General features: G+C 39.5%; 2 protein-coding genes across 4 annotated transcripts; both read right to left on the bottom strand.

Moving 5' to 3' along the window:
• Positions 1 to 1095: 1095 nt before the first annotated feature.
• Positions 1096 to 12171, bottom strand: tmem79a (transmembrane protein 79a). Of its 3 annotated transcripts, none has more exons than XM_049601979.1 (5): positions 12032 to 12171; positions 7970 to 8803; positions 5382 to 5576; positions 5043 to 5265; positions 1096 to 2514 (listed from the first exon to the last, which is right to left on the bottom strand). In XM_049601979.1, the coding sequence occupies exons 2-5, from the start codon at positions 8685 to 8687 to the stop codon at positions 2325 to 2327; spliced, it is 1326 nt and encodes a 441-aa protein (XP_049457936.1). In that variant the 5' UTR covers positions 8688 to 8803; positions 12032 to 12171; the 3' UTR covers positions 1096 to 2324. The 3 variants fall into 3 exon arrangements, with proteins under 3 accessions (XP_049457936.1, XP_049457934.1, XP_049457935.1); XM_049601977.1 differs by having other exon boundaries at positions 11929 to 12108; XM_049601978.1 differs by having other exon boundaries at positions 7970 to 8800; positions 11929 to 12108.
• A 1218-nt stretch (positions 12172 to 13389) lies between these two features.
• Positions 13390 to 18686, bottom strand: LOC125904518 (chromosomal protein D1-like). The gene is made up of 2 exons (XM_049601976.1): positions 18549 to 18686; positions 13390 to 16992 (listed from the first exon to the last, which is right to left on the bottom strand). The coding sequence occupies exon 2, from the start codon at positions 16949 to 16951 to the stop codon at positions 15485 to 15487; it is 1467 nt and encodes a 488-aa protein (XP_049457933.1). The 5' UTR covers positions 16952 to 16992; positions 18549 to 18686; the 3' UTR covers positions 13390 to 15484.
• Between the last annotated feature and the right edge of the window lie 891 nt (positions 18687 to 19577).

Below are 19577 nucleotides of genomic sequence, written 5' to 3'. Positions count from 1 at the left end.
CCTTGAGGCCTTCAAAAATGTATAAATATAAATTAATAACTGTTATTCATTTGAATGTGATTTTATTTTTCCAAAGCCACAGGAGAGGGGTTAAAGAGTCGCATATGGCTCCAGAGCCTCTGGTATAACATGTCATAAAAAAATGTAGAAAATGTCATAGTAAAGTATGTTATAAAAAAATTGTCATAGTACAGTATCACATAAAAATATTTATAAAATCTAATTGATCTCATCTCTCTCTGATCTGAAGTCCTCTTGGGAGGGATCTCCAAGACTGCACTGAAGGTGGGTAATAAGTGATGTCATAGGCCACTGGGTTTAAAGTGCACAGGGATGTGGTGTTTGTTGAAGATTCTCCTGCGACACAAGGACTGACAATGCTTCGTTTTTGTGTCTCTTCCTCTCTGTCTGCTCTGGGTCTTTTAGAGGTTTTAAACCCAGTAACACACTGAGACAGAAACCTGTCCACCCCAAGGACAAAACACCCAGACATAAGCAGAGTAATGTAGTGTATGCAGTTCAGTGCAGCCAGGAATGCACAGAATCATACAGTGGGGAAACAAAACAACCACTCCAAAGGCATGTGGCAAAACACAAGAGAGCCAGCTCCTCAGGTCAAGACTCAGCTGTCCACTTACATCTACAGGAGAAGGGACACTCTTGAGGACAGCAATGTGCCCATCTTGGCCAAAGAAAAAAGATGGTTTGAAAAAGGAGTAAAAGAAGCCATCTACGTCAAGCTGGAACAACCATCGTTGGTCTATGACACCACTTATCACCCACCTACAATGCAGTCTTGGGATCCCTCCCCAGACAATTTCACACGACTGTTTTTCCGTATCTGAACTTTGACCATGACATTGCAGTTTTTTTCTTCACAACAGTTTACCTTCATTTGTTGTTGTTCAAGACTGGCCACATTTTTTGAGGTTTTAAATTTGGGCACCGACTTCATGATCTTGTTGAAACTTGCCTCATGAGTCATGATCGGAGCGGACCAACATTTGCAACTTTCATAAAATAACGTTTTTTGTTTCTGTCTGAGATCATCAGCGAAGTGTCATTTGGATCTGAATCATCAGTTGCTGCAGAGTGTTGAGTATCATTTGTTTTTGCTTTATTGAACTCATTCAAAATCCCAAATGTTGGTTTGAATTTCACTCATACACTAAAAAAGTTCCTTCAAAAGAAAGAAAGGAAACAGCCTGACAAAGCTGTTATAAACAAAGAAAAGCTTTTGATCAGTAAAACAAAGATGCATTCAACAGTCTCACTTATAAATAAAAAGACTACCATTAGTATTAGATGTGTGATGACAAAATAAAAACGGGAAAATTCATAAAACAATTTCAGAACTCAATCTCATATAAAACATTTTTATCATTTACTTCTGATATCCAACTCACTTTTGGCTGTACATTTTTCATGTCTTACTTTTCTGTCTTCATTTTGCTGCATCACATCCAAACACTGTGTGCTGTACGCCGACACACTTCCTGCTCACAAACTCACGTGATGGAAGCTCAGTGAAATTAATAACACGCGCTGTAAAAAGAGGCCTCATTCAGACCACATCTTTTTTTTAATATGCACACACATAAGAGCTTTTTTGTTGTATGTAAACTTTTTCAACTTCCTCTCTTAACTTGCACGTGTATATTGTTCGATTTCTTCATGTATGTATACATTTAATTTAATTCACAAATAAACCCACAACCCGCTTCATGTCACTGATTTCTTTGTTAAGAAAGGCAAAAGAAATGATCAAACACTTAAAGTTATAATCCTTGAGATTTTCACTTAACATTTTTTGGGTGGTGGCGGGGTCCGCCATCCCTGACTGCCTTCATAAACACAAGGGACTCACGGGTAATGATGCATGTATGTAATCCAATGTGATTTCATCTCACTGATGAACAGTCACAATGTGCTGAGGCAAACTTGACACTTCCTGCTGCTGCTTCAAATTAAAAGCATTCAACTGGAGAATCACACAGTGGCTTTTATTGTGACACAGCCACAGGAAACGCAAAATCTTTGACACCATGTGTTTTTTTTTTTAAACAGTGGCTAATTATTGATTTAAAAGTAAAAATAGCTGCTAAAGGAGTGTTTGCTGTAGTACAAACAGCAGTTGTTGTTACCATGGCAACCACAGGTGTCGCCAAATCAACCAGGTCTGAAATCTGAAGGATTACAACTTTAAAAGGACACCGAAGGAACAAGACACGCCATCTGGCTTAGCGTTTTTGTGTCATGATATTAAAAAGTGTTTTGCAGTTGTTGGTCTCTGAGCTCCTCACCGCCTCTTTGGTCGTCACCATTTAACCCCACCAGCGCTGCCTGGGAGGAGCTGTCGTGGGAGGTTCCACATCGAAAATCGCCCCTTGTCCGACCGACGAGCAGACGTAGTACAGGTTGACGCCCAGCATGACCAGTATTGGGAAGAAGGAGAAGCCGAAGCCGAGACCCCTGATGCTGCTGTCCAGAGAGAGGCAGAGCCAGTAGATCAGCCTGCAGCACAGAAAATAACATAAGTGATTAGAGGCACATAATACGGATTTACTCCATTGTCTCTCTCTGACATTTATTTATAATCAGCTTCATTTGGATAAATAATGACAAAAAAATCTGATCGACACCCAAATCAGCCCACACACAGACTCTCCCCTTTCAGCATGAACATTAGATGACCTCGCTCCTTCACACCTTTCATCTGTTTGTATATCAAGTGCTCCATGACTCAAAGGATCTACACTGATAAATGAATAGATGCTTTTTTTACTTGTTCTAATTTTCCCTAAATATGTTTTTGATTCTGCCTGAGAATACTTTTTTAGAGTCTGATTATTCAAGTCATATACATTATTAACATAAGTTTGTATTTAAATGCAATACGATGAATACTGTGTATGAGTCTGTATCCAAGATGATTTTGGGACTAGATTGCCAATGTATGTAACTAAATAAAATATTTAAATCTGAAGTACCGTACTATAATTATACTGAATTACACTGCACAAGCTGTGTGGAGGTTTGTAAACAGATGTTTTGATATACAGTAGTTCTGCTGTTGTTAACTGCAGACCCCTATGACTCCATTTCTTAAAAAATGTTCTCCGTTTTTGGATTCTTTGTTCACTGTGGAGGCAAACAAGAAACAAAGTTTTCTTCATGATATCAAAGCAACAAAGGGCGAGTATCTGCTACACAAATGGTCATTTGGGGGATGAAGTGCTTCTTTAGTATCTCATCCTGTGTAAATGCAAACTGGAAAAGAAAAGACTTTGTTAACCTCATGAGTAAATAAATGAATTGGGCATGCAGCCTTATGAGTCATCAGGTTCAAAACACATCTTCAGTTTAACGAGTACATGTATAAGCGGAAAAGATGACTGCTGCAACTGTCCATCTACTCTGTGAAACTTTGATCTGTGGCCATGCATGCAAAGTTATAACAGGAAGTAGCTAGTGCTCCCACACAGCAAGTGGTGTAGACAGTATGGTTAAACTGAGGATTTGTATTAATACTTCCTGATCAGCTCACTGTGTGTTGTAAAGATGTGTCTTAGCAGTGTCATGCTGAGAAGGAGAAATGTAATTCTCAATGGTATGAACAACTTAAAGTATAGAAGGACAATTCTTTTCGCCTCGACCCACACATTCATTTAACTGACAAACCCAGCATGAGCTCTCAGCAGGAAACAACACTGTATGTGTCGCTGATATTCATTTGGCTGTTTCAACCACATCAAAGTTCGCCAAAGTTAACAGGAGGATTTCACAAGCTAGACAGTTATTTCAATATTCCGAAGACCCACAGATCGTTTCATTCCTGAGCCAAAGTGCAACTAAAACTTATTATAGCACCAAGCAGCGTATCAGTCATGTTAGGGAGGACGTGCTTAAAAGTTAAAAATATTTTGAAATATCCACTGTTGTGTAATTAAAAATTAAAATAGCCATCATCACATAAAAAGCTTTGTTTATAAAAAGATTTATGATTTGGATCACAAAGGCCTTGTTTTAAATGAGTACTAAAAAAAATTCCATCAGCCTCAACTGCACTTTGTGTTTAGTGCTTATTAGCATTAGTTAGCATGCTGACACACTGAACATGGATTATGATCATAGTGGACGTTATACCTGCAAAGCATCAGCATCTTATCATTGTTGCTGTGAGAATGTTAGCATGCTAATGCTAGCATTTACCTCAAAGTACAACCTCGCAGAGCTGCTGGTTTGACTGCAGACAGTCACATTAGTGGCTTTTGAAAAACAGAAATATTTTTTTCAATTATGATATGAATATCTACAGATGCAGCCACTTAGAATTTCCCATTCCTCCGTGATGGGGCCCAAGCAGATCCATGACAGATCCCCGCTGGGATCCTGCCCCGTCCTTGGCTGGCCCTTGGCTGAAATGAGATTGTGTGCGTCTACAGTTAAGTCTAGACTTACCCGGTCAGGAAACCAGTGGCTGGGTGACTGGCAGCCGGCTGGCAGCCGAACGGCTTTCAGCTGGACGGGAAATTCTAGGTAGATCTGTATATTCCAGCTCCGTCTGTATATTTTCCCTCGTAAAGGAACTTTGACTCATCGGTTTTGTGGTGTTGTATAACTATTAAAAATACTACCATGACTGTTTTTCGTCCTTCTAGATTTCCTCGAGCCATGGGAACTTTCAAATATTTGTTTGTGTCACCTCTTTATTTATACCTGCCATTTGTACTAGTGTCTTATGGCATTTGCTGCTGCCATACATATTTAATGTCTGATTTTTTTTTTTATTTATTTATTGTTTTCATTTAACCTGACAAAGTCTGGTAAGTTGTTGCCTCTGCAAGTGAACATCTCTTTGACACTAGTTGCACCTGTCAATGGAAGGAAAAATCAATTTGTAGAAATAACCATAAACTGTATTATTAAAGTATAATCCTGCAAACATGTAATAACCAAACCAACACTTAGAATCATCTGTCCATTCACCCTTCCCTGATCTCGATCTTTAACATTAAAAGGTTAACAGCGAGCACACATACCTGCCAAAAACAAAAATGATGGTGAGAAGTGGCACCAGTTTGACCAGGTCCTGGCTGATGTATGTTGCCATGACAGCCAGCTGTAGGAAGTAGAAGAGGAAGAGGGCCAGCGATTCGTTGATGTAGTGCCAGTGCACCGCCACCTCTCTGTTCACCAGCTTAGTCTGGTAGAGGGGCTTCAGGGAGCTGTAGCGCAGCCGGGCCACGCCCTGCACCACCACACCTGCAGGGGGACGAGTGTCAGTATTACCTGGTTTTATTCTGTGGAAGTTTTACAGTGTTCATTTTAGATTATATTAGGTGTTTCAATGTATGAATAACTAAAACATGAGGTCTTACCAAGCAAGATGGGGATGATGGCGAAAAAGGAGCAGCGCAGAGTGTACACCACCCTGAGGGGGGTGCTCTGCAGCAGTGGTGAGTCAAAGGGAAGGAGGGCATAACCTCCCCACACCAGGAGAGGGAAGAGGATCCCTGCAGCCGCTGTCGCCAGAGCCAGCCTCAGTTTTTCACTACACAGATGCTCACACAAGTCTAAAGATGGAGAATGGGTCATTTTAATACAATGTGCCTCATTTCTGTCTGTATTGGGACAGCACTGTGACAGCGAGACAAAGAGGATGAGACGGAAATCATAGCATGATTCATCTCAAGACATGTAATTATGTCTGATTGAGGAGAAAAAAAGATCATAACGCAGTGACACACTTACTTACTGAGTGAAAATGTGCTTCAGAAAAACACTTTAAACTGCCTGGATTAAAACAAACACAGCAATCTGATATGTGACCAGCTAATCAAATTATAATTATTCATTTAAAACCCTCCCTCCTAAGAATATACTTAAAATCTTATCTGTGCCTGGCTGCAGGGACTAAATTATTTAAAATCCACAGCACAGCGGGCTCTGATGTTCCTCACATTTGGAGACAAGAAGATTATGTTCCCTTCTTCTTCTCAAAAAGAACAAAACAGGATTTAGAATTACAATGACGGAGTGGCTTTTGAGCATCTGTCTTAATGATAATCTTACTTAATCTGGCCTTAATTTGATTTGATATCCGTTGAAAGAGGATATTTGGCCAGGAAATCACTAAACAGTTAGTAAAGAAGGATTAGGGGGTTTAAGAAATCTGATACTTGGGTGGTCTGGAGGGTTTAAGGCACCAATCACGAGCTGCAACACCTCTGGTTTGAGATGAAACAGATACCTTTGTCATTCCTTTATCTCTCCCTTCATTTCTACTGTCTCACCAATAAAATGCCCAAAAAACACTTGACAGCAGACATTTTCACTTGTCATAGTAGAAAACGCACAGGTGTTACCACCGCGTCCATTATAATCAACTGAAGCTGCTACACTGACCACAGACGCCATGCTTGCCAATGCAGGCACCGTGCTGCTTGATGTTAATTTTAAGCGGCTGGTCTATTTATTTTTCTTGGCGTGGCTCAAACAGGTAAAAACACAGAGCATGCAAACATAGAACTGTGTAATAATGATTACAAACTGTTTAAAGATGAAGCAGCAGATTAACCTTGTGTGTGTTTTTACATTTCACATTAACATAAATCGATGCACCCTGTCGTTGTTAAAACAATCCAGTTAATTAATTCAGCCCCACTTAATAAAGCCAACACTTCCAAATCCTGCATAATCAGCTGCATTATCGCATGGCGAAACTCAATTCACACACAGTGAAGCTGGCAGTAATCACACGCTGCAGGGATGGAGTCTAAAAAAAAAAAAAAAACGTGACACGTCCCTACCCCATGTATTTCAGCTGTTAGACTTAGGTGAGGTAGTTTCTTTCGATGCAACTTCACCTGCCAACCGTATCACTGTGCAGAAAGATGAGTGCATTTACAGCTAGCACACCTAGCACCACTGAGCTAGTTTCAGCTCAGCCGAGGGGGACAGTATTTATGTTTAAATCTCACACTATCACAACCACGAGTCTCTCGTCCATGAGTAGATGCACGCTTCCTTCTGAGCGGTGATACGGTTGGCAGGTGTAGTTCAGTGGAAAGAAAATAGTTCCTACATGAAACTGCTCACAACAAGCTCTGCGGATTATCATGAATAACTGTGTCATGATTGCTGGAAAGAGACATTGCTGCTGAGTTTTTCAAATGTTTTTTTGGGGCGCTTCAAGCCGAGTGCCATCTAGTTCCATGATATTCAAGTGAAGGCAGACATCTCTACGGACGATATCTCCAACATTCTGCAACTCACAACAAAGCAATCTAAAAAAAAAATACCAGTACAGGTAAAATGAAAAATATGTATTTTTAATTTTTGGGGTGCTGTCTCTTTAAGAATTCATTTTTAATCCCTATTTCTACACTTTGATGTTATATTAGATTGCCGTTAATTTCATCGGTTAAATTAAACGTGTTTTTTTTTCCTGTTGGACAATGTGCAGATGAAGTGTACATCAGTCTCTGATTGGCTGTTCCTGCTCAAGTTAACATATGCTCAATGCTGTGACGACTCTTTAAAGGTCTAGTTTGTATGATTTAGGGACATCTATTGGCAGAAATTGAATATTCATTACTATGTTTCCATTAGTTTACAATCACCTGAAAATAAGAATTGTGTTTTCGTTACCTAAGAATGAACCGTTTATATTTACATACCCAGCAGGTCCTCGTCCACGTGTCTGCCATGTTGTTTTAAAGCAACTCAGAAGGGACAAATCAAACACTGGCTCTAGATAGGGCCATTCACAATTTTGTGTTGGCCGCCGCAGTTCTCCTACACGCTTGTTCCAGTTCAGCAACCACACCACTAGATGCCACTAAATCCTGCGCACTAGACTTATTTGACGAATAACTTTTTACTCCTATGTTTGTTTTTTTATGTAATTCTTGATAAACGTGGGTCCAGAGATGCAGTAAAGTCTAGTCTGTGTATATATACTCACAGTACTTGTCGTCCTGTTCTGTCCACTCTGGATAAAACTGTGCTGCTGAGTCAGGCTCCATCTGTGGCTCCTTCTCGATGTCCTTGTCTATGTATAGCTTGCTCTCCTCAGGAAACTCTTTGCTGGACGGACGCACAATCATGACATGTGGAGTGAAACCCAGAGCAGCTTTCTCTGAGATCCAATTCATCTCTCCTTCGTCGTCATCCTCCTCCTCCTCTTCATCGTCTGCCAGTGAGCCATCCCTTTTATCATCCCGCTGCACCTCCATCTCATCGTCCCTCCACTTCTCGCCCTCAGGCATACTCTCCCTCCACTTGCTCTTTCTGTTGCTCTCTGCCTGGCTCCGCTCCTCTGACAGGTCCTGGCTTCCTCCACTGATCCCCGTGTCCCTCTCTTCAGGCTCCGAAACTCCTTTATCTGACCAGACTCCTCCATCGTTGTCTGTCTGAGGCCTCTTGTCTTTGTCCCCAGGCCATGGCAGAGTGCTCGGCTCCAGATGTGCAGAGCTGGTCACTTCTACTTCTTCTTCTTCCTCCTCCTCCTCCTCCTCCTCCTCCTCCCTCGAGTCCTCTCCTTCTTCCTCATCTGTAACCTCACTTCTTTTATCTATGCTGTTGCTTTCTTCTGGCTTTTTACTTCCTCCTATTTGTGGCTCTGTAGGTGAAAGTGTCACCTCTTCAGGTAAATCTGTGACTAAACCACCTGGTCCAGACATTTTTAAATTCAGTTTTCTCTCTTTTCAGTCAATACCCGTTGCAATATCCAGAGTCTGGCTTTTAGCAAAGCTTCTTCTAGTTGCTGAAAGTCATTTTTGGTCACCTTTGTTGACTTCTGTGCAAGAGGAGAAAAAAAGTTACAACCATGTTTGAAACAATGTCCTGCTCCACCTTCAGCTTCAAAAAAAAAGAAAGAAATCAAAGTTCACTGTTTATCATGGGTGCGTTGCCCTATATGGCTTGTCCTGCCCCTGCACAGGCCAACACTGTGTGTACATGTTTCTGTAGCTGTCAGACAAATCCAGTGAGAGTAAATCAGAAGCGTTGTTGATATATCAGCACTGAATATGTCCAATTATGTGAAGGACATGACAGAAATACATCTTTTTACTACTGTTAAAATAAAGCCCAAATCATATTTTAAGTTCACAGTTCACTCCAAAATCAAAAATGCATACTTTTCCTCTTACCTGTAGTGCTATTTAGCAGTCTAGATTGTTTTGGTGTGAGTTGCAGAGTGTCTATATAGATATCGGCCGTAGAGATGTCTGCCTTCTCTCGACTATAATGTAACTAGATGGCACTTGGCTTGTGGTGCTCAAAGCGCTAAAAACATACATTTGAAAAACTCAACAGCAATGTCTCTTTACAGATATCATGACTCTGTTACTCACGATAATCCACAGACCTTGTTGTGAGCAGTTTAATGTCAGAACTAACTACACCCGCCAATCGTATCATCATGCAGAAGGAAGCGTGCATCTACTGCTAGCTCACCTGGCACTAGTAGGCTACTTCATATCATGTGAGATGAAATGGTACTGAGCATGTCTGGGACTGTGAAACAGTAAAATGTCAGTGGCGTAGGATGTAATCGACAATCTGTAATCTTAAAACGCAAAATCTAGAAACATTAAAAACACTATCCAAAAATTCACCGTCATCTGAGACTTAAATTACGTGCACGTATCACGGAGCTATGCGCCTATGTGACATTAGCATAGAGTACTTTTCTTATTTAGTTGGATGATGATTAATGTGTCACATAAAACACCTTAAAGTGATGCCAGACTGTTTCTGCTTCTGAAGTAAAGACCGGAAAAGTACTAAACGACTGATGAGGTCGATATGACCGAAATGTGGCATTTTTAATAACGGGAGCCAGTTAACATTGTGTGGATTATTTTACTAATAAAATATAATCTGTTATATCCTCGTTCTCATCACATAGGTGTCTCATGTTATTTTGAGCTGCAGTGATGGAGTCAGAGTTTAAAAGAAGCAGCACCATCACTGTGGACTAAAATAAACTTAATCATTTCAAATCCTGCTAAAATCACGTGGTTAATGTTGTAAACGATCTCTCCGTTTGTTAGAAGCTCTGTTTTAAACCAGTGGAAAAAGAGCCCTAGATCAATGAAGAACTCTTTTTACCTGTCACTCCAGACTTTCGCTCATGGGTACTTTTTCTTCAGTGATCTGACTGGTCAGTGGTTGGGGTGTTGACAGGCTGTGATCCAATACTCCACTTCAGCATACGTTGCCATGGTGATTTATCACAGTAAAAAGTGAACCAGCTTTATAGTACTGAAAACCCAGATTTTACCCCGAAGTTACCTCGCTACCTCGATGTAGCAATTTTATTGATGTAGCAATTTCATTTTATCTTTTATTTATCTATTATTATCTATAATTTTTATATTTTATATTTTCTCTTTAATCTTATTCTAATTAATGTCCTTTGGTTTTGTCTTGTGCTGCTGTGATACTGAATGTCCCCCCTGGGGGATCAATAAAGTATATCTTATCTTAACTTCAAATCCTGCTTAGTAGTACAGGCCTCTGGTCATGATTTCCAGACAGGGACACTGTTGTTTGGTTTTTCAAAAGTATTTTCATGGTACTTTCATGGTACGAGCAAAATGCCATCTAGTTCCATTACATTAGAGAGCAACTGCTTGCACTGTCATTCAGTTTACTAACACAGAAGACAAACTAATTTTGGTATTTTGCTTGAGAAATAACTTAATTATTGACTAACTTTCATTCTAATTTGGGGGAATTCATCTTGGACTCTGCACTGCAATTCAATTCATACAATAAACACAAATTAAAGACATAAGATTAGCCTATATTCTTGTGGAAAAAGTTACACAAAGTACATACAGTACAAGAGTTAAAAACAAATGCCTATTGCACAAACCCCTGGGCCAGATGATGCACCTTTAAGTTTAAAATACCAACATTAACATCTCCCCAAAACTGACACCCCAAACTGTAATGTTAACTAATGTTAACAATTTGTAAAACATGCAGCCTCTTAAAGATTTGCAGAGAAAGTATTTTACAATTCAGGACTGACAAGAGCGTGATACTTGTCAACTAAATCCATGCTTCCACCAGACGAGATCCAAAATCTAATAAATCTGAAATTCACTTGTACTTGACTTATCTGTGCCATGTAAGGTTATTCTACCTGGCCAATTATTAACAGGAAACACTGAATCATTTCAGACATAGCGCCGGATACAAGCTATTTAAACATGGCTGCATTCCTGCTCTCTGAAACAGTGTGGACTTTGCCTGTCTGCCACAGTCTGACTACAAACAGCAGGCTGTGACACCAGCACCTGAAATATCCTTAATGTTAAGTTAATGTGGTGTGACTGTGAGATGAAGGTATAAAAACATTGCTGGGGTTGTAATAAAATCAAAGATAAGTAAGATATATTTTAAGCTTTAAAAACAGGCTCTGTCAAGTCTAATCAGCGTTTTGAGTCTGGTTTCATGTTTAAAAACATGAGTACAGCCTACTCTATTTCCCTGTGAATATCAGATTATGTACTGTATTTCCCTCTGTCAACTTAACTTACTTTACTGTTATGGTCCTTCTTTTTCAGTTTTAACCAAGCCTAAATTAGTGCCACACAGTACAATACAAACACTGAAACCTTTCTGTGAGAGCAACACTTTGAGCCTGAGCTGTCAACAGCCTACTTTAGTTTTCCACTTTAAAACAGCCTTTGTTTATCAGCTGTGTGGTAGAGTCTGCTGTAAAGTGTTACAAAGGTTTCTCCCTCCTGTACACACACCGAGGTGCAGCTCATTAGGCCTGACACCGACCAGGGAGGAATGTAGTTTCAGGCTGAAGCTAAAACTTGTTCCGCAACTCTGTCTTCAGGACCCAGTCTTATGATACTGACACAGATAAAATAAACTGAACGTTAATGGCGGACCTACCTGTTGTTACTCCGCTCCCATCACCGAAACAGTCCGTACCTTTGCGTGAAAGTAGCGCGCTCACTGTTTTAATTTGTTCCTCACAGGTGCAGTGAAAAGTTACCTGGCAGGTGTTTCCAGGTGTCTGATCCACAGAGAGCAGGAAACGGTAAAGAGGTGTCACTCTGATGCTATTTCCACCCACTGAAAACGTCACCAAACGTCGAGTTTGACGTCTCGTTGTAGTCCTTTTGTCCCAACGGTCACTTCCGTCTTAAGTTCTATATAGAGCCACTGTATGGTTTTCTCATTCTGGGGCTGGCTGGCTCCTCGGAAGAGGACGTCTGCTTAGGCTAGATATGAATGGCTCATTCCAAGGTGACAGAAAACAGATTGTTGGTTACATTGATAAAAAGAAATAAAAATAATAAAACAACATCCTAAAATGTACACGCTGGACCTTTAATAGCATGTGCTTTTGATTTAATAATTTTTGCTCTTAATTTAATAAGTCATGTCCTTAATTAGTAATTTGTGGTTGTAATTTAATAGTTTGTGCTCCCTAATAATTACTGATGTCTTGATCTAATCATTCGAGCTGTCGATGGAGGAACATGCTCTCTTTTTAATACTGTCTGCCTATTAAATTCATTTATTTGATCTCCATTTAATAATTAACCCTCTCAAATTAGCAATTTATGCTCTCAAGTATCCGAGCACTTCCCAGGCTCCAAACTCTGTCTTTCTTTGTAGGATTTCTTTTTTTTTTAATGCCTGAGTTATTGACTAAGGATCCATTTACTGTCTCCACAGCTGACTGATACAACAAAACAGCTCTAATTGTTTTTTAATGAGTAAAATGAAATGTTATATATCTGTAGAGCTTATCTTAATTAACAGATTTTTTCAGGCAAGTTTAAAAAAAAAGGGGGGGGGGGGGGGGGGGATAGTCCGCACTTTCCTTTATCTTGTTGATGTTTAATTATAAAGTAGGAACCTTGATACTTAGAGTACATTATACCGTCTGCAGTTGTGAGTGCATCTTAGTAAAAACACTGGTCATTGTGATAACAAATAATGCGAATGCTCCCAGCACAGTATTTGTTAGCAAAACAGCAGATCAAGTTGTACAGGTTTTCCAGATCAGAGTGATTCATCAGTCAACACACACACACACACACACACACACACACACACACACACACACACACACACACACACACACACACACACACACACACACACACACCTTTCTTTTAGCCTGACTCAACATAGCATCAGTCAGGTTATCAAACAGGGCCAGTGAGGGCAGAGCTGATACTCACAGTCACTACAATAAACAGAGAAATACTACTGCCTATGTGTTCGCCTACATCATTAGGTTATGTAAACTGCCTGGAGATGGATAATTGAATATAAAGAAATTAACAGGACATAAAGGGACCTTGAGTCTGATCCAAACGTCACACCACATAGTGGAAATTAAAACAGCAAGATCAACATTTTATTTCAAGAGCAAAATCTCACAAATTATTGACTTTTTCTTCAAAACACACAAAATCCAAATATGTCCACTTAAAATGATTTGACGTCACAATGCCGGATTGAATTTTGATGTTGATAACTTGACACACCGAAGCACAATTTGGCATTTAGAAACTTCAATTGTTTGACCAGAACCCTTAAGATGTTAATATAAGTAATAATGATGTCACACAATTTCAACACTAGGTGCTTAAAAAAAACAAAAAAAACAAAAAAACAAGCACAAAAAACAGTAAATGAATGTTTGTGAAATCAGATCACTTGAATTTAAGTTCATGACAGTCCCAAGTTAAAGAAAACAAAAAAGAAAGGGATTCACAGCTACATGTCGACATTAAGAAAATTGAGTAAAATAACTATAGCAATAGTTTAAACTAAAAAGTAAATGTTATAAGCGGAGGAGGAAATCTTCGCGACTGTGAGTGGTGGGAGGGTGTTTGATGCTGAGCTTTTCCTGCTGTCAAGGAATGCATTAAAAGCAGAACAGCTCATTCAATGAAGTAACGGTAACTGACGGTACATTCAACGCTTTGGCAATTAAGAGAAAAAAAAAAAAAAAAAAAAAAATAAAGACACAATAAAACAGTGAAATGGCATTGAGAAACTTATGACATCATTTAGACGTGTTTTATCTCGCAAGCACTCAAGCTCTTCTCGCAGATTCTTCATAGAGAGCCGAAGTGAAACCGCAACATCCGGGTTTTGGAAAAACAGAAATGATGTAAAATCTGGTCTCACTCCACAGGACTACGTGTGGTTCTTATATTGTTGTTTATTCTGCATTTCTGTATTAAGCAGACTTTAACAATTTGATACCAATGAACAAACAAAAAAAATCAAGTTGTAATTCTGTGTGCTTGAGTTAAGTTATCTCGGCAGTTATCAAATAACAAAATTAATTATCATTAAAAACAGCCAGTTTTTCCACCCTTCCTTCAAACTTGCAGCAAACTGCACGATACATTGTTGCAGTTTCGCCCTTGCCGTTTAAAAATTATTACAGTATTTGAATTTACAAGTCAAAAAACGTACACGTCACTACTGGGCAGACTCTGGTTTCAAATAATTTCACCACTGCAAGATGGCAGCTGTGGTATCCAGGACATTTTGATTTCACTTTTGTACGATGGGAGGAAGTGGAGATGCGTCATCCATTTTTAAAAACAGTCTATGGTTGAGCCCTGGTTTAGCCCAGTACTAAATACAAGTTAACACACATCAATTATAATTATTTACTCATTCAAATCCCCCTCCGCTCTTCCTGTAAAAATATACTGACGACACATTTAGCCACCAGCTAACCCCACCCATCATACAATTCCACACTTGACAGTTAGCTAATGTGTTTCGGCTAGCAGCACAATCTCATAATACATGCGAGTTGGGAAAAACTTTTACATTTTCAAAAAATGGGATAGAGCTCTGTATTCTGCTCTGTATTCAGTTTGTCCTAAAATATAAAAAGTAAACCCAGGAACATTTAATTTTTCTCAGAGACAGATGAAAGAATGAGAGATTGTGTTGATTTACAGAGGCTAGTGGAGTAGAGGCTAGCCCAGATGTGTCGTCAAGACTTCGGCTCTCTATAATTGTACTTTTTTTGTCTTAATTTTATTTTCCCGTCTCTTTTGTCTGGGCTTTTTTTCTCCTCTTCCAAGTCATTCCCCAGCAACTGTTTTACAGTTACAGTTAAACTGACAAACACTACATCTAAAAGCTAAATGAAAACTAGAACAATCAGTCTATAATAATAAACTCTACATGCTAGTTCTAGTAAAAGATTATTAGTACTACTGCTTACTCAGATGACAGAAATAAAGGACTTTATATAAAAAAAAAAAAAAACCCAAAAAAACAAAAAAACAAACAAAACAAAAACACAATAAGATGGACAAGTTAGTCAGGGAAACAGAAGAGCTGCTGATATCTATCCTACCTGACTGACAAAATGTTAAAAACCGCTTTTAGATTGTTTTCTATGACTTAAACAGCAACTACTACAGCAACTTTTTGGTCAGACCGGGATGGTTCATCAAGCCTGGTTACTAACTTCAAAGCTTGCATCCTGATCGATGGACGTCTCTGTATCTTGCTCGACCTCCTCCTCTTCTTCTTCTTGCTGGACTTCTTCCTCTACTTGTTCAACCTCCTCTTCTACCAGCTCTCCATCATGCTCCATCTCCTCTTCTACCACCTCTCCTGCTTGTTCCACCGCAACAGGAGACGACTCATCCGTTGCTTTTGAATGGTTGAGCGAGCTGTCCAGCTGTGTTTCACTTCTGACTTTACTTTTCTTGGCTGAACCCTTAGGGCGGCCCCTTTTCCTTGGGGTGCCAGCATCACTTTTTTGAGCACTTGGGGGACGGCCCCTTTTCCTTGGGGATCCGACATTGGGGGTGTGTTGTGTGGACGTAGAGGCAGACAGACCCTTGCGTAAGTGAGCGCCTTTCTTGGACTCTGACTTGCGAGGCCGACCACGGCTTCTGCGAGGGGTTGTGGGAGTGCCCTCTGGAGTATCAGCGCGTGGGTATTTCCTCGGCCTTCCCAGTGGCTTCCATACTTTGGGCTTTTTCAGCTCCTCGGGTGACGGTAGAGGGTACTTTCTTGGCCTTCCCCTTTTGGCTGGTTGTAGTCTTGGTCGACCACGCTTCCCTTTCCCGGGCTTGCTTCTTGGAGTTCGGCCTATCTTAACGTGCAGCTTGTATGCAGGGGGTTTTTTGTTTGGGGAGCCTTTAGGCCGCCCTCTTCCCCTCTTAACTGACTGGGAGCCATCTGTAACCATGTCTTTCTGTTGTACATTTTTTCTTGGCCTTCCTCTCCCTCTACCAGACTTTGCCAAGATGCCATTGGGTGTATCTTGTGAGTTATTCACCTGCAACTTTCTTGGCTGACTTCTCCTCTTCATAACGGGGGTACCATTTGCCTCGTCCCCCTCACTGCCCCCCTCCGTCTCCAGCCTAGGTTTCTTATCGAGGGAGCGTCTTTGTTTTTGAGGTGTTACAGAACTGCCTTCATTCTGTTCACCTGTTAGACTTTCTGCCTTGCGCTTCGTAGATCCTTTTGGACGACCCCTTTTCCCTTTTGGTGCATCAGAGCCACCGTTTGGTAAGCCTTCAGCATTCTCTGAGGTGCTTGTGCTGAGAGACTTTTTTGGCCTGCCTCTCTTCTTAGGAACATGGTCTGTTGTCGGGCCGTCTTCATTACCGGCCTCTTTAATTTGCACATCTTGGTCAACTTCTGCTCCTTGCTGCTCTATGTTTTTTTTTAGTTTAGGACGTCCTCTTCTCCTCGGGGTCTGTGGGGGCCCACCGTTGGAAATTTCGGAACCCGGCTCTTCTTGATTAACGTCTGTAACACAAACCTTCAGCTTCTTTGAGCCTTGCGGCCTCCCCCTTCCTCTTTTAACTGGACTGTTGTTGGGTTCTTCTACAGCAGGCTCTCCCTCATTGCTCGCCACATCTCCTTGTTCTGTCTCAGCCTTACTTATCTCTTCTTCCATACTGCTGCCGTCAGCTCAGACCACCTCTGTAAGGTTTGCACCTGTAAATTAGACATTGAAAAACACAATTAATATTTAATTTATTCTGTGCATTAAACTATTCAGTTTTGATTATATAACTGGGGATAAGCGTGATTGAACAGGACTTAAGTATTGCACAATAGTAAAGTTATGCAATGTTACAATGAGAAATGTTTCTATTTAAGGTCCATGAGTTCATAAGATGATTAAGTGATTAAATCAATGAAACATTTGATGTTTCCAGGTTCTGAAATGTAAGCTTTTGATGCTTTTTTTGGTCTTACATTAGAGTAAATTGAATATTTTGTAGGTTTGGGACTTCTGGTAAATTTCATGATGTCACCTTGTGCTCTTCGATGTTGTGAAGGACATTTTTTCCACAGTTTGGTAATGGATGGTCAATAGATGAAAGGGATTATTCATATTGCAAGGTTTTTGCTCTTTAATTTAAAAAACAAAAAACAAAAAACAAAAACCTACAGCTTAACCCCATGTTTTAACTAACAGGCCAATTTATGTAATAACCAGAAAGTCTTGTAATATGACCCAGCAGATGCTACAATTTCTGGCAATCCAAGATAAACTGCTATATCCAAATAACAATATGTCTCAAAAAAATATCATAATGTTAAAGAGCCTTGGTAACACAACAAAATGTTTGTCTTACTGAAATTTTAAACAGTAAAAATTAACTGTGTGTTTAAGATCTGATGCAATTGAACTTTACAACAGAATAAAGGGTAATTTAGGCTTTTTAAAATAATGTAAAACTGAACGCCAGCCTTTACAAAATAAAATAACACTAAAACATTTCAAAATCTGTGTCTTTATCTTATGTGCTTAATCACTTGCAGTTAAGTACTTGTGTGTCACTATGGTTATTTATTACTAATACCAATCTTAATTACATATTAATTTTAAATCTGCACGTTATCTGAATTTAATGTTTGAACCTGTCAGACGTTTTACTGATCCACTTGAAACAGATTAAAAACATTTTCCATTGAAGAAAAGTTATTAGTAGTGAAAAATAAATTTTGGCTGCAAAATATTATTATTACACTGCTGCTTAAAAAGGCGGAGTGAACAAAAATAGGCCACATAAACACTTAAGTCTGCAGACTAAAATAGCACACACATGTGCATATTTTTAAATATTATTTAGAAAGCAGTTACTAAATTTTACATTACTCTGTTGTTATAAAACACTTAATTTTGTACGGCCATGTCTACTTCCTGGATTGCAATCCTACAACGGCGGGAACATGTACTCCTCGTCAAGTGAAATGGCGGCTAACAATAACATGCAAATGATAATCATTTGGTGTTCTTTGGCTGCATATTTAAGGTCTGAAACATCTGCAAATTATTTTAAAAAATACTAAAAGCACAATGCATGAACAACTGTGACTAAATTACGATCAGTTTGGTGAAATTTAAGGCCTTGAACAACCGCGACGACTATGGACCAGATTGTATTCCAGGTAATAGTCAGCCTCAAAATCGACGGTGATGGAAAGAGTGGCGCGAGGCGTGGAGCAGAAAAATACTGCATCAAACAGAGTGCATATCTCACCTTTAAGAAATCCTCTGTGAGAATTTGTCTTATTTTTTCACAAATTGTTGGATCATCAGAGAGCCCGTCTAGTGAAAGTCTGCGTTTATTGTTGCTGTGATGGCTGTTTAAATTTGCGATTACTTCCGGCCGTCCGTGACGTTTAGGAGGCTCTGAAAGAAACGGCAGCGCGGACTTTAGTTCCGCCTCAGGATCCCCTCTGACTCCTGGGTTCGTACTGTAATTTATTTATTAACTATTATTAGTTATCTATTTGGTGCAAAAGGGGAAGACGTGTCAGATATTTTTTCGAGCACTGGACTCACGTTTTTCGGTTATTATTATTTTGGTCTAGGGTAGGGGCACACAAATGTAAATGTTTTTTTTCCCCCTAATTATTTTACCAATTTTTGAAGAAAACAAACTGTAAAAAAAAAAAAAGTAATTATCAAAATTAATATTCATATTCAAACTTCTGACCTTTCTTGGACACATCTTAAAGTTTTAAAAGAGTTTAAAAAAGTGATACTTCATTTATATCACTTCATTCTATATCTCATTTAAAATTTGGCCAATATGGAAATGACATCTTCAACAAATTTCAAACATCACAGGCTAATATTTAAAAAAATAATCTAACTACTTATGATGGAGGGCTGGTCATGCATTTTTTGCCAGTCACTCAGGGAGGCTCAAGCTTCGGGGAACGTGAAAAAAATAAAACAAAACCTAGTCATACCCCAGCTCTCCTCCTCTGATAAGTAAAAAACAGTCCCTAATGTCTCTATACTACACATCTGGTCTTGGGCTGCTGCTGAGAAATTCAGTTCACCTGTGTATGATCAATAAAGTTTGCCTTATCCATAAACATATAAAAGCACTACTTGTGTTAAAAGACAATCAACCAAATGTGCAGTCCTTACATGCTAGTCTGAAAGAGCTCCATGCCTAAGGCTGCAACTAACAATTATTTTACCATGAGTTCATCAATTAATCTGCTGAGTATTTTTACAATCAATTTATTAATTGTTTGGTCAATGAAATGTAAAA

The sequence above is a fragment of the Epinephelus fuscoguttatus genome, linkage group LG17, assembly GCF_011397635.1.
Source record: "Epinephelus fuscoguttatus linkage group LG17, E.fuscoguttatus.final_Chr_v1".
NCBI classification, from domain to species: Eukaryota; Metazoa; Chordata; class Actinopteri; order Perciformes; family Serranidae; genus Epinephelus; species Epinephelus fuscoguttatus.
The sequence above is the reverse complement of the archived record's forward strand: the minus strand, read 5'-3'. Positions and strand labels throughout refer to the sequence as shown.